The 20,962-nt window shown below is 40.7% G+C and overlaps 1 protein-coding gene across 1 annotated transcript; it reads right to left on the reverse strand.

The window, feature by feature from the left end:
* Positions 651-3,232, reverse strand: LOC104777650 (cysteine proteinase RD21A). Its single transcript, XM_010501935.1, has 5 exons — positions 2,687-3,232; positions 1,897-2,132; positions 1,659-1,799; positions 1,111-1,560; positions 651-1,014 (listed from the first exon to the last, which is right to left on the reverse strand). Exons 1-5 carry the CDS (start codon positions 3,159-3,161, stop codon positions 928-930), a joined length of 1,389 nt encoding a protein of 462 aa, XP_010500237.1. The 5' UTR covers positions 3,162-3,232; the 3' UTR covers positions 651-927.

Below are 20,962 nucleotides of genomic sequence, written 5' to 3' on the forward strand. Positions count from 1 at the left end.
ATATAGCTAGAGGCGGTAGTGCTATGTCATCGATGGCCGTATACCAAAAAAAAAGAATCTTGACCAAATAATTTATCTATGAACAATACCTTCCTCTATGAGGTTCGTATCCAACAAAAAAACTCACTTTTAACTAACAGAGCTACCGAATATATTGCAAAAAAGTATGTGTTGATTAAATAGGTGTATGTTTGAACTTAGTCATGGTCGGCTCTGAATAAGAGACTATATTGGAGCCTGAATGCATAGTATCAATCTTACCTTAGAACAACTCAATTTGAAATGTGAGGAGCCTTGTATATAATAATAATAATACTAAGAAATATATAGTTTATATTTGAAAAAGTAATACTATGATTAATCAAAAAGACAAAATTCACCGGTTCTAAAGGATACACATAGAAAAATCTTTCAAAACAAAAAAAAACAAAAAAATCAAAAACAAAATCAAAATTAGAGTATCAATTTGTTAAAAACAAAAACTAAAAAGTTAAAATTTTTAGGAAAATAAGTAGTTAAAGGTTCATTTCTCTGATTTTTTATGGGAGTTATAGAGGATCGAGATTAAAAAATTTAGGCCATGCCTGATGACTTTGTAACGACCAAAGGTTTCCTACTAAATTAGAAGCAAAAAAGATTTGGAAGGGTTCTTCCATAACATAGCCATGAATATTAAACTTTCTTGAATTAACAATAAATTTACTGTATCAATGAAACCCAACTATGAAACTTAGGGTGCTTTTTTCTATATACAAGAAACCCAACAGCTGCATTGTTTTTTTTATGTAATCTAGTTATGGCATAAACAACAAACATTAAAAAGCATCTGATAAATCCCTTCAGAGATAACTCTTCTCTCGACTCTCATGTGTGAGTCAGAGTCTTCCTCTCTGAAGAAAGCAATTGTTCATTGCCTTCATCTTCTCTTTACGCAATGTTCTTTCTTCCTTGTGACCAGAATGGCGTTGCGGGTTTACGCTTTAAGGCCTTAACACTTAATGGACTGTTCTTGCTCTGCAATTAATGACATATTCAAAAAAGGATTAGGTGAGATTCAAGCATTACCGTTTTAAAATATGTGTTACTGAAAGTAAGAGAATCAGAACTTACCATTAAACAGGTTCCATGATCAAGGTCACAAACCGGGTACTCGTGAGGGCAGCAGCTAGAGTTGTCATCACAGCAAGTGGCAGCTTCTAGTGGGCAACACCCCCAAGCAAAGCAATACTTTCCATACTCAAAGAGACAACAACAAGTAGCGGTGTCAGGACAAGTGTAGTAACTGTCACATTGGGTTGGTGGCTTGATGGGAGATGGAGGTGAAGGTCCCGGGTTTGGCGGGTTTGCGCCATTCTTGACCGGGTATGAAGGTTCAATTGCGATACCACATTTTCCTGCTGAAGAGGCGATGTTACGCTCCATCTTTAAGTATCCACTCTCTCCCCAGCTTTTACCCCATGAGTTTCTCACAATCCAGTAGTCTTTGCCGTTCTCAGTTCCGTATCCAACCGCCACAACTCCATGGTCTACTTGTGTTCCACAAGTTCCATCAAATATACCCTTAAAGAGGAAAATAACACATAACACATTAGAACATTTTGAGACAAACATAGTGAATAGCTGATTAATAACTACGAGAAGAAGGCTAACTTAGTTACCGAAACATAGAGCTGGAACGCACGACCACCAGCCTCAATGGCGACACTGATGGGTTGGTTAGCAACTGCTTTCTTCAACGATTCCTCGCTGTAAACGGGAACATCCTCATAGGAATCGATTGTGACAACTTTAGCGTTTTTCTGAAACAAGAAACCCACAAGGAGATTGATATAAGCATCATAAGTTGTCAGGAATCAAATGTAAATTCCTGATCAAAACAAAAACCAATGTACTTACCCTGATCTGGTCACAACGTCCATCAAGACCCTTGTAAGGATAATCTTTGTCTGTATCGATTCCACCATTCTTTATGATGAACTCAAAAGCGTAGTCCATGAGACCTCCGTTACAACCTTCGTTGTATGAAGTGTCACAATCGACCAGCTCTTGTTCGGACAAGGTTGTTAAGTTTCCGGTTACGATTTGGTTTATCCCCTCCACTGCTCCGATGGCTGAGAACGCCCAACAACTCCCTTAATTACCCAAAGGAACAAAACAAACAAGATCAAATTAGTTACTTTTACTTCATTCTGTCATCAACATCAGCTTACAAGATAAACCATTAAAATCAAACAGAACATTTCTCCTAAAAAACAATCACCCACAGGCCACAGACCAACTCGATCTTTTGTGCAGTTTCTTTGCTAGTTATGACTACGAAATTTATATAATCAAAATGAATAAATTGAAGATTTCCAAACAGAACAAATCTCATCTAAACATCTAATATGCATATTTGAACCCGGGCTAGATACAAACCTAGCACTAGGCTACAAATATTTGTCAATTCATACAGGTCTGTAATGAAGTAATAAGCTCTGTTATATTCATTTCATAACATTAACTGAGTTATGTTTTGCCAACAAACTACCAATCATTCCTGGAAAGGGCAAGTATGTCATTTTCACAAGTTCCAATACTTTTTGAAAGAATCAGAGAGATATTATAATATTACTATTACTATACTAGAGTAAAATATACAAAATGATGATGGTCAGATCCAGTGAACTGAAAACTTTAAACTTACCGCAGCTTCCCTGATCTTTGACCTCAGCCACGGCTCCTTTCTTCCTCCAGTCAACTAACTCCGGTAACTCATCACCGACACGAGCCTTGTACCGATGGCTAGTCCTTCTCTCACCTTTCTTGTGCGTCTTAGCTCCAAGGTACATGGATCTATACTCATCGTTGGTAAGATCCGCAAAACGAGTCAACCCCAATCTATAACTAAGATTCTTCTCGTTGTGATCGTCGATGAAACGGAGATTGTCCTTAAAGATCTCGAACCGATCTTTCTCACCAAGAAGAGAGTTCTGGTTCTGAACCTTCCCGTGTTTCACCAACCACTCCTCGTACATACTCCTAACCTCTGCGTCGCTCCGGCCACTCGAAGAGGAGACTCCGTGCTTCTCGTCGTAGGAGATGATTGACATGTCCATGGCCGATGAAACTGCGACCATCGCTAGGAAAAGGATCGCCATGACTGGCTTAAGAGAACCCATTTCTTCTTCAAGTGTTTTCTTGTAGAAGAAGAAGAGAAAAAGATGAAGAAGACGATTGTATGATGGACAAGCTATGGTGGTGGGGTATATTTAAAGCCAAATGAGATAAGCGTAATAATTGTTTTTTTTTTCTTCTATTTTTTTATGTTTTCGTTTGTCACTATTATTTCATTTCTATAATAATAATGGTGACTCGTTCCAAATTTTCATTAGAAAGTTGAAAACTGGATAGGAAAAATCTTTTGTGACAAAAAAAAAAAAAAAAAGGAAAAATCCAAATGAAACAGGTAGCGAAACAAGAAAAACTTATGTATGCATCAAACTAGTTGAAACGGAATCTAAACCGAAAAAAGAAACAAATAAGGGATCTAATATAAATGAAGATAATTCATGTATGGGCTTCTTTGTAGATAAGATATCATATGGGGGTTGAAAAATATTATAACTCTAGTGAACTAAAGTTTAAAAATTGTAGAAAATAGGATAAATAAAGTGTGATTTAGAGAGAAAAAAATGTTATATAATGAAAAAATGATATTAACTTGTTACTTGTTGATCTATGTTCATTGGTTGTTTTTTGTTAAATGATCGACAAATTTTATCTATGCTATTATATATAATATGTTTGAAAAATGGAAGGAAATAAAACCAAAATAAATTAAATTAGTTTTAATAATTTTCATGTTTTTGTCTATTTTTTTTTAAATGCGTCATTTTCATTAAAAAAAATTGAAAAACATTAGGCTGAAATTGTTATTCAGTTCTTTCTGTTAGCGTAAATATAGGGATATCTATGACTTATGTATATCGCATATAGTTAGGTGTATATTTGTCCTTATCATGTAACACACTATATATATTCCAAAATTACAATACCTCGCTCATGAGTTTCATCAGATTACGTGGTATCAGAGCTTTTTCACTAAAACCTCGATCCTTCTTCTTTGTCTTTCTTTTTTTGTTTTTCCATCGTTTTTTTTGTTTCAATCCTCTATTCTCAAAAACATGTCAGGATCGCTGGCAACTGTGACTGTCACCGCGACCGCTCCCATAAATGATAAGTCGTATGGGATCACTCAGATCCGGGCTTACATACCGATTTAACTTGATCTCAAAAAGTTGAACTATGATGTCTGGCGTGAGCTCTTTAAAACTCACTGCAGCAGCTTTGGTGTCCTTGGTCATCTTGATGGCTCATCTGCACCGTCTTCTGACGATGAGAAGCAGTGGAAGGAACAAGATGTGGATCTATGGCACGTTGTCAGAGCAACTCCTTGACGCCATCCTCAAAGCCAAGTCCCCGGCTCGTGATTTATGGCTTACTCCTGAAGCTCTATTTCGTGACAACAAAGAAGCTCAATTAGTTCAATATGATAATGATCTTCGTACTCTTGTCATTGGTGACATGTTTGTCACTGATTACACACATAGGTTGAAAACACATGCTGATCTTCTAGCAAACATTGACGCACCAATAACTGATCGTGCCTTGGTTATGCACATGCTTAATGGACTGTGTGCAAAGTTTGATAGTATCATTAATGTGATTCAGCATCACACGTCATCCCATCCATATCTGACGGTCATTTTGCTACGTCTGGGAGGTTTTAAAGACTTGTTACCGTCTATACAAATCACCACATGATCTTTCCCTATGTTTTGTCCTCACTCGCACAGTTCCGACAGTTACTTTCCGGAAGGTCACCCATCCTTAGACTACTCCAGCTTAAGCACGCTAAGTTCTTTCAGGATCCTTAACCAAAAAGATATTTGTACTTTTATTACATAGGTGGCCAAATCAATTCTTTTAAACCTCTCCGCATGTCCCTGAAATTGGGGTGTCACAATTTTTGTATGTCATCAAGGCTCGATCCATGCTTCTCATGAAAGAGAAGAGACTCACCAAGAAGGCTCCACCGATCTCAGAACACAACACTGACTCATCATCCCAAAGTGTACTTTACACACAATCGGACTAACACTAACAGCGCCCGCAACACTACAACAACAACAACTCTGGCAGCAACAACTACAACAAAACACGTGGTCGGGAAAGCCGTGGTAGCAGAGGTCATGGTCGCTACAACAACAACAATTGGCACAACAATGCATATTTGGCACCACTGTGGTCTTATCCTGAAGCACCGTGGATGTTTACTAACTCTTACAACTCGCCTCCTGGGTTTGCACCATCAAACTTCACGCCACAAATGCATCCTTCCTCCTCTTCATTTGGCTCATTTCAGCAATGACAGCAAGGGGAGGCTCACTACACTCATGTCGTACCATCCTTCCCCACCATGGGCGGAGTACAACCGCTTGCTTACACGGCTCTTCCTCAAACGTTCAGTACTATGAACCTTCCGGATCCATCCAACAACCAATGGGTGATGGATACAGGTGCCACGAATCATGTTACAGCTGAGATACGGGTAGCCAGCTACGCTACGTTCTCTTTTTAATATGAGCACTATTCCTTCTATTACTGTTGGCAACGGTTCCTCAGCGTTTATAACAAACTCTAGCATATAACCATACCCACCATCACCAAACCTCTCCATCTAAATCATGTCCTTGTGTGTCCTGAAATTGTTCGAAACCTGGTCTTTGTTTGCCACTTTGTTACCGACAACAAGTGTACTATTGAATTTGACCCGCTTGGTTTCTGTATCAAGGATCTGCAGACTCAGACAAGGCTGTTCCAGGGTAACAGCGCTGATCCTCTTTACACCATCACACTCTCTGCCACAACGCCTTCCGCTTGTTCAGTGACTGCTCCCACCTCTACTCTTTGGCACAGGCGTCTTGGTCATCCTGCCATTAATAGTCTTCAGTCTTTAAATTATTCTGATTTTATTTCCTTTAAACATAGTGACATGACAAATTTGTGTCATGCATGTCAGCTTGGCAAACACACTCGCATGCCTTTTTCTTCTTTTACTTCAGTTGTTTCCAGACCTTTTGATTAAATTCATTCTGATTTATGGACATCTCCTATCCCAAGTATAAGTGGTGTCAAATATTATTTGCTATTTTTAGATGATTGCAGCCACTATGTATGGGTATATCCTCTTCGCCGGAAGAGTGATATCTTTAGCCGTTATCTCCACTTCTCTGCCAAATTTGGTCAAGAAATTGTTGTTTTTAATGTGATAACGGACGAGAATATGACAATCAACAGTTCAAAGACTACTTTGCGACGGTTGGGACGACTTTCTGGATCCCATGTCCTTATACATCACAACATAATGGCAAGGCGGAAAGGATGCTTCGCACTCTTAACAACCTAGTTTGTACTCTCTTGGTTCAAGCAAGCATGCCTCTCGCCTATTGGTTCAAAGCCCTACACACTGTAACCTATCTTCTCAACATCCTACCATCGGCTATGATAAATGACGATGTTCCGTTTTTTGAACTTTTTGGAGTGTCCCTCGGTATGATCACTTGCGTGTATTCGGCTCATTGTGCTACCAGAACTTCCTTCCAACAACACCCCACAAGCTTGCTCCACGGTCGACTGCACATTTATTGACTATCCTTCATACCGTAGGGGCTAACGATGTCTTGACATGACCATGAAAAAGGTAATCATCTCTTGACATGTGGTTTTTGATGAAATAGTCTTTCCCTTTGCACATAAACCTGTGGTGTCCGTCTCACCATAGCCTTTTGTCCTGCCACAACTGGTTTCCAGAATTCTTATTCCACCTGTTTTGCCTCAACCAGCACCAAGCGATAGTTGCTCATTCATCAATTCACAATGGTCCACCTTCCTTGGCAAACACGCCTTAACCACCACCACCTGAACCGATTGCCAGAAACACTCATCTCATGATGACTCGTGGTAAACACGACATCACTAAACCACAAACTCGTCTCTGTCTTCACACAATAACTGTCTCCCGTTACCAAAATCACATATAGATGTAGCCAAAGATCCTAATTGGAACCCTGCCATGGGGAGTAATATGATGCTCTCATTAAAATGGGAACGTTGGTACTTATACCACGACCTAAGTTTGCTAACATTATTCATTGTATGTGGTTGTACAAGCATAAGTTGAACTCTGCAGGAAATTTGGTCCGCTATAAAGCTTGCTTAGTTACTAATTGGAAGTCATAACAACCTGGTGTTGACTGCGACAAAACTTTCAGCCCAGTAGTGAAACCGGCCATAATATGTGCTAGTCTAGGCATTGCAACTGCGAAAAACTGGCCTCTCCATCAACATGATGTCAAAAATGCATTCTTCCATGGTGATCTCAAGGAGACTGTCTATATGCATCAACCACCGGAGTTCCGTGATGCGAGTAAACCTGATCATGTATGTCTATTGAAACGCTCCCTCTATGGTTTAAAACAAGCTCCAGGTGCTTGGTATGAGCGTTTTTCTACTTATGCTCGTCGTGTCAGGTTTCGACAGAGCATCTCTAATACCTCCCTCTTTTTCATGACTTGCGGTAAAGACATTGCCTACTTACTTCTATATGTTGATGATATCGCGTTGATCTCGTCTTCTCTTTTAATTCTATCATCGATCATCGCCTCTTTGCACTCTGAGTTTGCGATGACTGATCTTGGCACCCTTCACCATTTTATGGGCATCTCCATCATCCGCAAAAAGCCAGGTGTGGTTCTTCATCAGCAGAAATATGCCGCGGACATTCTCCGTCGAGCGGGGATTACCGACTATAATTCATGTCTTACACCAGTTGATACCAAACCCAAACTTGATGTCGCTGAAGGACCGCTTATTCCCAATAAAACTTTGTATCGAAGCTTGGTCGGTGCTCTCCAATACCTTACTTTCACACGACCGAATATTTTCTACACGGTCCAACATGTTTGCCTTTTTATGCATGCACCACGTGAGGCACATTTAAATGCCTTAAAGAGTATACTTCGGTATGTGGAGGGCACTATCTCTCATGGCCTGCAGCTTTACCGGTCTCCTATACTGTCTTTTACAGCTTACACTGACGCTGATAGGCCCGAATGTCCGTATACACATCGATCAACTTCAGGTTTTTGTGTCTTCTTGGTGATAATATCATCTCTTGGTCGTCCAAACGGCAACACACTGTCTCTCGATCCAATGCAAATGTTGAATACCGCAGTGTTGCTAATGTCATTGCTGAGTTAAGCTGGATACGTAATCTTCTGTTTGAGACGCATATCCATCTTCTGAAGGCCTCCGTTGTGTTCTGCGACAATGTCAATGCTGTTTATCTTTCTAAAACCCGGCGCAACATCAACGTATGAAACACATTGAGATTGACATACACTTTGTTTGTGAAAGGTTGCTCTTGGTCATTTGAAGGTGTTCCATGCCCCATCATCACATCAATATGCTGATATATTTGCCAAAGGCCTTCCCGCGCCATTGTTTCTTAATTTTTGTTTCAGTCTGAACGTTCACAAATCACTGATTCGGACTGCAGGGGGAAGGGGTGTTAACGTAGATATATCTATGATTTATGTATATCGCATATAGTTAGGTATATATTTTTCCTTATCATGTAACATACTATACAAATATATCATGAATACAATATCTCTACTCATGGAGTTTTCATCATTTTACACTTTCTACTAAGAAAAAAAATAATCAAATTCTTCCAAAAGTAATACATAAATATATTCTACTTTTTTGTCCAAAAAAAAGGTATATTCTACTTATTCTGGTTACCATTAGAAAAAAAAATCTTTAGGTGAAAATCAGGAATAAAAGTCCTAATTCATTTTTCAGAGTTGGTAAAGATATTTTTAAAAGTGAAGGCGTTTAAACAAATAAGTTATATAAAAAAAACAATAGTGTAAAATGAATACGTTTAAATGTGATGGCCACAATTATTGGTTTTGGTTAGACAAAAATATGGGAAGGAAGAGATGAGACGTCAGTGTGGTTTGATTTGGCAAACCAAATATGTCATGTCCACACAAATTGGAGCGCGTCAGATTCTTACGCATTCTAACAAAACAGGGCGTGGATAGGATTATGTACGCGAGATTCTTATTGAGTTCTTGTGATACTACTATGGATGTATCTTTAAGTCTTACAAGTTACCGATAAGAAAACAATATTGTAGACATGTCTCTATTACTATAATTCCTTCATAAACTAAAAGACTCAAATAATTCTATAATTTATTTAGTTTACTCAAAACTTATTTAATAAAAATGGTTTCAGAGCTACTTGGCTTGTGAAATTAGAACACTTGCCTTTCCAGCCGTCTGTTTTACTGAAAAGAGATAATGTAAACGAGAGTTACATATGTTATAAGCAGTGTTCAAGAAAGCGTTAGGCGGTATCTGGGCGGTAACCCAACGCCTAGCGCCTAGAACGCTTAGTCGGGGCTTAAACGGTTTTTAGGCGGTTTAGACGTTTACAACATAAAACATTATATATATATAATTATATTAAAATATATGTTATAAAAAGAAAAAATTTATAAATTATAAACAACGGTAAGAAAAATACATTTATTTAAGTTATATTAACAACATATAAATGTTTATAATTACGTATATAGATATAAAACATAATAATTTAATTATATGTAATTTAAAAATCAAAAATAAATATTAAAATAAAATGTATGTAATTTTAAGCGGGTTAGGCGGTCATCTAGGCGTCTGTTGAGCGCCTAGCGCCTAGACGGCGCCTAGGCGGCCGCCTAGACCGCTTTCTTGAACACTGGTTATAAGTAATATTGGAGAAAAAAAGAAAAATAACTCACTTATTTACGACGTGTATACTGATGAGTTTACATGAATATTGGCAATATTATATTGCTGAAGAAAGAGAAAAAAAAAATCTAGAAATAACTGATTATTATTATTTTACGCTATCGCACAAGTGTGCACGTATGGCCAAAACCATCCAGACACAACTAACGCTTCTACAATGGTCATAATTGATATAAGACCATCCCCAATGTAAATGAGTGGCATACCACTTATTCATGTTTTCATCTTATAAAAATTTAATTCGGCTATATAAGAATATAATTAGAAATATAAAATATGTATGACTAACATTAGTTTTTTTTAATTGTTTTGTAAAATTATTTCACAAAATTTATTTAACTTATTTTGTCCTGCTAACAATTATTCAGCTATGTTGTTATTCCACTGTTTAATCTATCATATAAGTCAGATCTTTGAACTGGTGGTTGTTCAAAAAAAAGAAAAAAAAGTCAGATCTGTAAACTATTCAGTAACCACCAATCACTTCACATGCTTTTAATAGAGCGAGAGACATGGCCAAAATAGTATCCAAAATTGCATGTAAATTTATTTATTTTCTGCCTTGTTGTACCTACCCACCTCCATCCTCCAATACACCATTACAAACCACACTCACGCTACTGGCAACCAAAATCCATTGATATTTCAATAGTTCTGAAATTATGTATAACAGTTCTTTGTTGTGCAACATAGATGCGTTTCATGAGGCTGCACATCTTAGTATATCTTTTTTCTATGACACTGAAGTGATTTGATCTGTTTTTTTATATAAATATAATAATAATAAATTAGTGATTTCATATTTATATAGGAACAAATCCCCAAAACAAGCCAAGAAAACTCAGTGAAAGCTCCAAACTCTAAAATGCTCTCTTTTCCTCCTCTGTTTCTCTCTGGAATCGACAAAAAGCAGCCTTCCCAAACTCTCAAATCGATTTTCCATTTAAATACGTCGGTTAGAGATTTCACTTAAACCAAACCGAACCAAATCGACAAATCAAATCAATCCAGTCGGAACGGAAATTGTTGGTGTTGACCGACACTCTCCGTAGTGTCAATTGACACCCACCCCAAAACCGATTATTTGATTCACAAATATTACAGATATTAAGCGTAAAATGCTTATAGATACAGTTCATTAGTGCTTGTATATTTTTGGAACGTTACAATTTTGTCATATTTGGAACATTTAAGAAAAATAAAACAAGACTATATGGGCAGAATGTTTTGGGTAGACATACAGTCAACTTCTTTTTTGTTTCAATACTGTATTAAGAAGTTTGAGGTCCTGATAATACTGTATCTCTCTTTATGACTAGAGGAATAAAATAAAATTGAGTAAAACTTGTTTTTGGTAATTGTTACTCTATAATTCGAAGATAATTAATTTCTTTCTATCTAATTACAAGTTATCAACTTAATTTTCACCCAACAAATCAGTTATACAGTTTCCACAATCGTTGCAGCTAATTAAAATGGTTATTCTTTCAAAATCTTTTTTTTTTAACAACGAACATATTAAATTTGTTAACCAAATCAACGTTTTTAAATATATTTTCACCGCAAAAATTCATGGGTAAACTCAATCTAAACGAATTTATGAACTTATTGAATTGATAACTTGGGTTCTAATACGTTATCACCACTTGGTTGTAGAATTAATTAAAATCATAAATAATCCGTTTAGAAGAATAAAATCATCATATTAGAAGCATTAAATTATGTATGATATGAAAAGGGAGAACCTATAAGAACACTGTCACTACAACAAAAAAAGGTATTTACGACTACGATTGCCGACTAAATACGCAGTCGCTTAATTTTCCGACTACTTATCAACTATCTTACGACCAAGTTACAACTACATAACTTTAGTCGTAACTTAGACGTTATTTGCTGACCAAATACAAAAGTCGGTATTATAGTCGTTGATTCACGACCATTATACGACTAAAGTAAAAGAACTTAATTTTGTTGCATCAAAGTATCTAATTTGGCCACTAAGTAGCGACTATGCCAATTAGTCGGTAATTTGGCTACTAAGTAGCGACTAATATTTTGGAATTCTTAAAATATAAACTATAAAAGAAACATCATGTTGTGGCATTCTCATATTATTCTCATTTTCAAAGGTACAAACAAAATCTATGTAAGTAATATCATTTTTTTTATGCTTGCTTTACCATATCTATACTTATTGTTATATGATTTTAGGTGCACCATATATGTCTTAATTAATTATTGATTGTTTAGACTTGAGCTTTTGTTTTCTATTAGTGCAGATGTGAATTGGTTGCAAAGTGAAAAATTACCTATGAAGGTGAAGCTCAAGAAAATGTATATGAATCAGTAGGTCTGAATTTTTAAAATTAGTATCTTCATTTATGCTAAGTCATAAATGTAATTTTAATTAAAAATAGAAAATGTAATTTTTATCATAGTAAGTATATATGTAGGTAATGTTTTGTAAATTTAAAGTGATCAATATATTATGTAGTGTATATATAAGTAGTGTGCTTTAAATAATATGTATAGTAAATTAAATTATATGTCTTTTATAAAATTAAATTTGGCTACTGATTGGCGACAAACAAGTGACTAAATTCAAATTATTGTGTTTAAACATGGTTATTACGTGTTGGACCTAGATATTGGACTCCAAAACAAGCCCAATTGTTTAAAACATTTTGCACCAACTGATCCGCGACTAATAAGCGACTAAGTGTAAAACATTTTGGGTTAATTAAACCCGGGAATCCATTTACGCGGTCAAGCCCATAACCCTAACAAACGAGATAACCCTAATTTTTCAACCCTAATCTCTCATTTCTCACAATCCTCCGATTCTCTCAATCTTCAATCGCCAAAACCCTAATCTCTCAATCTCATTTCTCACCATCCTTCATCTTCCTTCTCCTGATTCTCACGGTGCCTCCTCTTAAGAAGCCTGGACAAAAGAGGAATGTTGTCCCCAACGCTCCTCTCAGACTTAATGGCTCTAACCCTCCGTCGAAGGTGAGAAAAGTCAACCCTCTACCGCCTCAATACAACTTCACGCCGGCGGCTCAAAATCTTACGTCTCAGACGCCTCAAGAACAAGTCCGCGGTTCCCCCAACTATCGACGTCAGCCGCACCGCAGGTCAGAAACTATCCACCCCCGCAGACCCTATTTCAGAACTCCGTGAATCGACTTTTACCACTACTCCGGTCATTATCAGAAGTTCAGAACAATCCTCTTGTTCGATCTCTCCTTTGCATGATTCTGCGAGATCTCTAGCTTCGAACTCCAGGAGGACACGTTGAGGGCTCCTTACGCCATACTTATGGTGTCGGACCGTCATACTTTTACCACTGCTCCGGAACCTAAGCCTAACACAACTTGGTATGTAAACACGTTTTTATCTCCAGCTCAGAACATGTTAGAGTTGCTTCTAGATTAGAGTTGCATCTAGATTAGAGTATATGTGTTTTGTGTGAACTCCATGAAGTATTGTTAATTCATGAACTATTGTTAATTTAGAATATGTGTGAACTCCATGAACTATTGTTAATTGTTTTGTCATTCCCAAGTCTCTCATCAGTTAGTAGAGTATATGTTTTGTCATGAACTATTGTTTATTGTTTATGAACTATTATTTATTGTTTTGTCATTAACTATTGTGGAGTATATGTGTTTTGTCGAGTATATGTGTTTTGTCATGAACTATAGTTTATTGTTTTGTCATTCCCAAGTCTGACTTGATGCTTATGTTATGAGGTTTACTCTTGATGCCAAATCACAACTGGTGCGGAAGATTACTGAAACGACCTGACCCGTTTTTTTTTTAATAAATAATAAATAATAATAATAATAAATAATAATAAACTACAACTAGTGGTCCCATACCCACTAGCCACCTAACCACGATCACAACCAATAGCGGAATAACAAAAACCAATATCCAATAAATATCCAATATTGTCAGACAACAACCAAGAAACCGGCAACCTAGCAAGTTCTAAAGACCCAACTCTAGCAACCTAACAATGTCAAACAACAACCAATCCAGTCCCTAGAACATCCTCCTCTTCATTGCCTTGATTCCATGATCACACTTTGCCTTTACCTGCACCACAAACACAAATTGAGATGCATGAGTATTTGATAAACACTCAGTGAGGCAATCCTCCCATATACTGGGCTATACACAAGCAACACTGACTCAAAACCCATGCCGGAAACATCATTAGGAACCTGTATAATCAAATCCCCAGCAAGAAAACACACAAAACAACAACAAACAAACAAGAACAAGGAAATCAAAGGCTTAGATTAGCCATGGTCATGCACTCACCTCTTTGCAGGAAGTTTCTGACCAACAATGAACGAATCCACACTCTCAGCAAGCTTCCCACACGTTCCTAGCCTTGAATCCTCACTCCCACAGCAAGATCTTACCCACAAAGCCTTTAAATCTCACAATCTCCCTCTAGAACCTCAAGAACAGTTTCCTCTCTTTTCTTTTCTCTCAAAGCAGTGTGAGACAACAAAAACACAACCCTAGGTCGTTTTCTCCTTTTTAAACCTTGGTCCAATGGTTTCCTTAAACCAAACCGGTCCAAATCAATAATTAAAACAATATGGTCGAACCATAAATAAGTGGTGTCGACCGACACCAACATGGGTGTCGATCGACACCCACCCCCTATCTCGAACCAACATGGGTGTCGACCGACACCAACATGCATTACAATTCTCCCCCACCAAAATAGATTTTTCCTCGAATCTCGAACAACACTCAGCCAAGGACTCATGTGCTACCGACTCCACGGCCCGCACTCCTCCGACTGATATACGAAAGGTCACCTCTAGGTGATAGACTCACGCTCCAGGCGTTATTTGCTCTCGACTTTTTGGACTCTCCTTTACTCAGAGGCCTAAACCTTGAGTTTTTATTGGCTCCTCATCAGGCCGAAACCTGCATGCCATAATATTGGCTCCTCATCAGGCCGAAGCCTGCATGCCATAATATATAAGGAAGTCCAATACTCGTCTCTCAGGTTGCCACCCTACAGCGCGCCTCCGGATCGTCATCCGAATTTGATATACCAACCATACTCCCAAACCACAAAGTCTCAGAATATGGCAGTACTAGGAGAACCTAAGTCCCCAAAGAGTCACGAGCAAACAATTCTGAACACGTCTGAGTCCTATCCCTATCCAGGTTTCCTTGTCGTGGCTCGCGTAAGACAACACAGTGTCATACCAACCACATATCCCCTCACTGAAATACCCCATGACCACACAAGGATAATCTCACTGCCCCACGGGCCGCCACGAAGGCCAAACAAATGTCCTAAACAGGACCGCCACAAAGGCCAAACAAATGTCCTCAATAGGACCGCCACCAAGCCCACTCGTCCCGAAGGACCGTCACGAAGACCATTTGTCCCGAAGGACCGCCTCAACAGACAATCTGGCTAAACAGCCCGCCACGAAGGCCACACAATGGCTAAACCGCCCGCCACGAAGGCCACACAATGGCTAAACAGCCCGCCACAAAGGCCACACAATGGCTAAACAGCCCGCCACGAAGGCCACATAATGGCTAAATGGCCCGCCACGAAGGCCACACAATGGCTTAACAGCCCGCCACGAAGGCCACACAATGGCTAAACAGCCCGCCACAACGGCTAAACAGCCCGCCACAAAGGCCACACAAGCCCTCCCCCAGGCTCTCCGCCACCAAAAATGGACAAATTCTAACTCACATAAAACTTTCCATTTTTAGCACTTACCACTTTTGGAAACTTTCCACTTATAGCAACTTCTAATTCAGGGAACTTCCCTCCAAACACTTCCTTGCGGAAATTTTGAACCCCAAACACCACCTCATCTTGTTACTGAGTCGCACAACCAGCCACCCCAAGAGACCGAGTAACAAGAGAGATGGGCTGGAATACTCCATTCCTGCTCCAGCCACGAACTACAGATGGGACCAGGCTAGGCAAGCTCAAGTCGTGGCTTGCTTCTCAAACCACTTCTTAAACCTTGCCTTCATCCTCGCCTCAGACTCCCAAGTCTGCTCCTCAACACAATCACAGTCCCAAAGGACTCTCATCAAAGGAATCTTCTTCTTCCGAAGTTCCTTAATCTTCCTCTCGAGAACCCTTAGTAGTCTCGCCTCCAAAGTCATGTTGGACTGAAGATCCTCAGGGATCTTAGCCAACAACTGGTCATCCTCACGGAGACACTTCCGCAACAGAGACACATGGAAANTTAGCATCAAACGTCCTGGACATTAGCAAACCAACCACGAAGTCCATAGTAATCATATCCCTCTTCCACTCTGGAATGGGAANGCATAACCTCAGGTAACTCCAGCTTATATGCCACTGGTCCAACTCGCTCACTCACTCTGAACGGACCCATATACCTCGGATTCAACTTAATCTCAGTCAATGACCTGTTTGGACCCCGCAACATGGCCATCTTGAGGTACACTCTATCTCCAACCTGAAACTCAAGATCTCTCCTCCTCCTATCGGCATAACTCCTCTGCCGATCCTGAGCTTCCTTCATGTTCAGCTTGAGAACCCAAATCTTCTCCGAGGTCTCCTGAACAAAATCTGCCCCGTACATGCTCCTCTCCCCCACCTGAGTCCAGCATAACGGTTTACGACACGACCCCCCATACAAAGCCTCATAAGGTGCCATCCCGATACTCGCCTGGTAACTGTTGTTATAAGCAAACTCTACCAAGCTCAAGTGATCTGCCCAATCGCCACCCCAATCCAACACACACATCCTCAGCAAATCCTCCAACGTCTGGATCGTCTTCTCTGACTGTCCATCTGTCTGGGGATGATAAGTTGTACTCATATGCACCTTAGTGCCCATCTCTGCCTGAAATGCCCTCCAGAACACAGAAGTGAACTTGGAATCCCTATCAGACACAATACTCGTTGGCACCCCATGCAACCTGACTATCTCCTTCACATACTTCTTAGCCAAGACTGCTGCTCCATCAGTCTTCTTAATGGCCAGAAAATGTGCCGACTTAGTCAACCGGTCCACAATGACCCAGTTAGCATCAAACGTCCTGGACATTAGCAAACCAACCACGAAGTCCATAGTAATCATATCCCTCTTCCACTCTGGAATGGGAAGACTCTTCAGCAACACACCTGGTACCTGATGCTCAGCCTTCACTAGCTGACACACATCGCACCTCGCAACCCAACTAGCCACGTCCTTCTTCATCCCGACCCAGTGATAGTACCTCTTGAGATCACGGTACATCTTAGTCGCTCCTGGATGTATAGAGAACATGCTAGCATGAGCCTCTCTCAGAATCTCCTGCCTCAACTCCTCATCCTTAGGCACACAGATCCGCCCATGCACCATAATAGTACCATTAGCCGAAACCTGATACTCTGAGTCAACATCCTTTAAGGCATTCACCAGCCCCAAATCCGACTCCTGAGCAAGCCGTACTCTGCTCAACAGATCTGCTCTATCAACTGCAACCAAACCCAACGACTCCTGAGAAACTGCACACAAGCTCAATGCACTGATCTCTCCTACCAGAGAATCCATATCCTGCTCCTGAGTCGAAGCCGCCCGCTTCCGGCTCAAAGCATCTGCAACCAAGTTAGCCTTACCAGGATGATAGGCTATCTCCATATCATAATCCGCCACCAGCTCCATCCACCGCCTCTGCCTCAAGTTCAGCTCGGGCTGAGTGAATATATACCTCAGGCTCTTATGATCTGTAAACACCTGTACTTTTGCACCATAAAGATAAGATCTCCAAATCTTCAGGGCAAAAACTACATCACCCATCTCCAAGTCATGAGTAGGATAGTTGTCCTCATGCTTCCGCAACTGCCGCGAAGCATAGGCAATCACCTTCCCATGCTGCATCAATACACAACCCAAACCCACTCTAGATGCATCTGTATAAACCACGTAGGGTTCTCCCTGCTCAAGTAATGCCAACACCGGAGCAGTAGTCAACATCTCCTTCAGGTTTGCAAAGCCTTCCTCACACTCCTGCGACCAGACAAAAGGAACATCCTTCCCTGTCAACTTAGTCATAGGACGTGCTCTGCTCGCAAACCCCTGCACAAATCTACTGTAGTAACCTGCCAATCTGAGAAAACTCCTGATCTCTGTGGCATTCTGCGGTCTAGGCCAATCTCTGATAGCCTGAATCTTCTCCGGATCTACAGAAACCCCGTCTGCAGACACAATATGACCCAGAAAGCCCATCTCACGCTGCCAAAAACTGCACTTGCTCAACTTAGCAAACAACTTCTGCTCCCACAACTTCTCCATAACTGCCCTCAAATGCACTGCATGTTCCTTAGAACTCTTAGAGTAAACCAGGATATTGTCGATGAAAATGATGACAGATACATCCAGCAACTCCTGAAACACACTGTTCATCAATCTCATAAACACTGCTGGGTGCGTTAGTCAACCCGAAAGGCATCACTACAAACTCATAATGCCCATACTTCATCCTGAAAGCAGTCTTCCTCACATCTGCCTCATCTATCGGGATCTGATGATAACCCGACACCAGATCTATCTTGGAGAACCAAGTAGCACCTCTCAACTGATCCAACAACTCATCAAATCTCGGAAGAGGGTACTTGTTCTTCACAGTGACCCGGCTGAGACCTCTGTAATCAATGCATAAGCGGAAACTCCCATCCTTCTTCTTAAAAAATAACACCGGCGCTCCCCACGGTGATACACTAGGACGGATGACTCCCTTGCTTAACTAATCCTCAAGCTGCTTCTTCAGCTCTGCCATCTCTGCTGGAGCTATCCTATAAGGAGCCTTGGATAACGGTGTCGTCCCGGGTTCCAGTTCAATCGTAAAAGGATCAAACCGAGAAGGTGGTAATCCCTGCAACGACTGGAACACGTCCTCAAACTCCTCTACAACCTGAATACCGCTAACCGTAGACTTCTCCAATGACTATGGCATAGATATAATAACCAGATAACCTCACGGCCCTTCTCGATCATCTTCCTAGCCTGAATGGCCGAGATCACGAGACTCCCCGAAGTCGGTCTAATCCCCTGATAAACCAACTTCCCTCCCGAACGCTCAAACTCCACTCTACCCCGATGACAATCCAGATGAACCATATGCCGATGCAACCAATCCATCCCCAAAATAACATCATACAACTTCACGGGGCTGATAAGCAAATCCGCAGGCCGAGACTCTCCCGCGATCTGAATATCGATACCCCTCGCTCTACCAATGACCCTCAGAAACTTGCCTCCAACAACTCTGACAACTCCTGTACGCTCGCCGGGATCTCCCACGATACCCGCACTCTCTGCACAGTTCAGGGTAATGAAGCTATGAGTAGCTCCAGAATCAAACATAACATGGGACTTAAACCCGCCCACCAACAGGGTCCCTACACAAACCTCATGTGTTGAGAACCTAACATTTTTTCACAGGACAACACAAAAATCTGAACTTAATAAAAATTCACAAAAACAAAGTATCAGAGATTTTACCTGTGATCGCCCCGGCACTGGTCCCACCAGTCTCCACAGTCGTCTAAACCCGTGACGTCTACTCAATCCGTGCCACTTGTTGCCCTCCTGGCTGCACTTGCTGCAACGCTACCACTGCTACCGGCTGCAACTTGGGGCAATAGGGCTTGATGTGCCCTGGCTACCTGCAATAATAGCACACATGATCTGCTGTCGACGGGCACTCCTCTTGGGACAGCTAGCAATCTTGTGGTCCTTGCTCCCACAACTGAAGCAACTCGCACCACTCGACGTCTGCCTAGCCTCCCACTTCCTCTTGGTTCCCTGCGCAGGCTTACCGCCCTTGCTAGAACCTCCCTGATGTTGAGCCCTACTAGGCTGGACTGCTGGGCTAGCTGCCACTGACTGTGCCCGGATATCCTCCTCTATCCCTGCTGTAGTCTCAACAAGTCATCACATAGGGCCCTCAAGAACCTCCTGATCTGAGCCTCCTCAGACTCCATATCCCGACCCTCATACCTCAGAAGTCGACTGGACTCCAAGTCAAGCTCCCGCACTGACCGAGTCCCCTGAGCTAGCTGAAGAAACTGCACCTCCAACCTATCCAGTGCCTCCCTAGGGAAATACTTGTGGTTGAACTCCAAGACGAAGTCAGCCCAAGACATCTCCCTCTGCACTCTCCTGGCTGCTACAGAACTCCACCACAACTGAGCATCACTAGTCAAATAGTGGACCCCAATGTCCACCCAAAACCCCTCAGGACACCTCAGAGTTTGGAAGTTACGTTCCACACTCCTCCTCTACGCATCCGCAACGGTAGGATCTGTACCTCTTGAAAATCGCTCGGTACCAATACGGCCCATTTCTGTCAGCATGCTGATATAACGAGAATGGACCCCCATATCCGCAGACACTGGCTGCCGCTCCTCCGCCACCACTGGTGGCACTACCTGAGCCTGAGCCGGGGCCACAGACTTCATGCCACACACAATTGACTAACTCATATAATGAATCAAGACATGCAATCCCAGACAACACAACAGAAACCTAGTGAACCCAAACCTAGAACCGTAAACGCTCTGATACCAAACTAAAACGACCTGACCCGTTTTTTTTTTTTTAATAAATAATAAATAATAATAATAATAAATAAATAATAATAAACTACAACTAGTGGTCCCATACTCACTAGCCACCTAACCACAATTACAACCAATAACGGAATAACAAAAACCAATATCCAGACATAACAATTCCAATGTCAAACAACAAGGAACAAGAAACCGACAACCTAGCAAGTTCTAAAGACCCAACTCTAGCAACCTAACAATGTCAGACAACAACCAATCCAGTCCCTAGAACATCCTCCTCTTCATTGCCTTGATTCCACGATCACACTTTGCCTTTACCTGCACACAAAACACAAATTAAGATGCATGAGTATTTGATAAACACTCAGTGAGGCAATCCTCCCATCTACTGGGCTATACACACAAGCAACAGTGATTCCAATGTTCCAAACAAACAACAAACAAAACATAC

The sequence above is a fragment of the Camelina sativa genome, chromosome 3 (genome assembly GCF_000633955.1).
Source record: "Camelina sativa cultivar DH55 chromosome 3, Cs, whole genome shotgun sequence".
Classification (NCBI taxonomy): Eukaryota; Viridiplantae; Streptophyta; class Magnoliopsida; order Brassicales; family Brassicaceae; genus Camelina; species Camelina sativa.

Bases quoted from the DNA above. Each gene is read 5' to 3' on its own strand.
- LOC104777650 (XM_010501935.1), bottom strand. From the start codon at position 3,161: ATGGGTTCTCTTAAGCCAGTCATGGCGATCCTTTTCCTAGCGATGGTC. The intron at 1,561-1,658 runs GTAACTAAGTTA...TTCCTCTTTAAG, and splicing joins CGTTCCAGCTCTATGTTTCG to GGTATATTTGATGGAACTTG. The intron at 1,015-1,110 runs GTAAGTTCTGAT...CATTAATTGCAG, and splicing joins ATCATGGAACCTGTTTAATG to AGCAAGAACAGTCCATTAAG.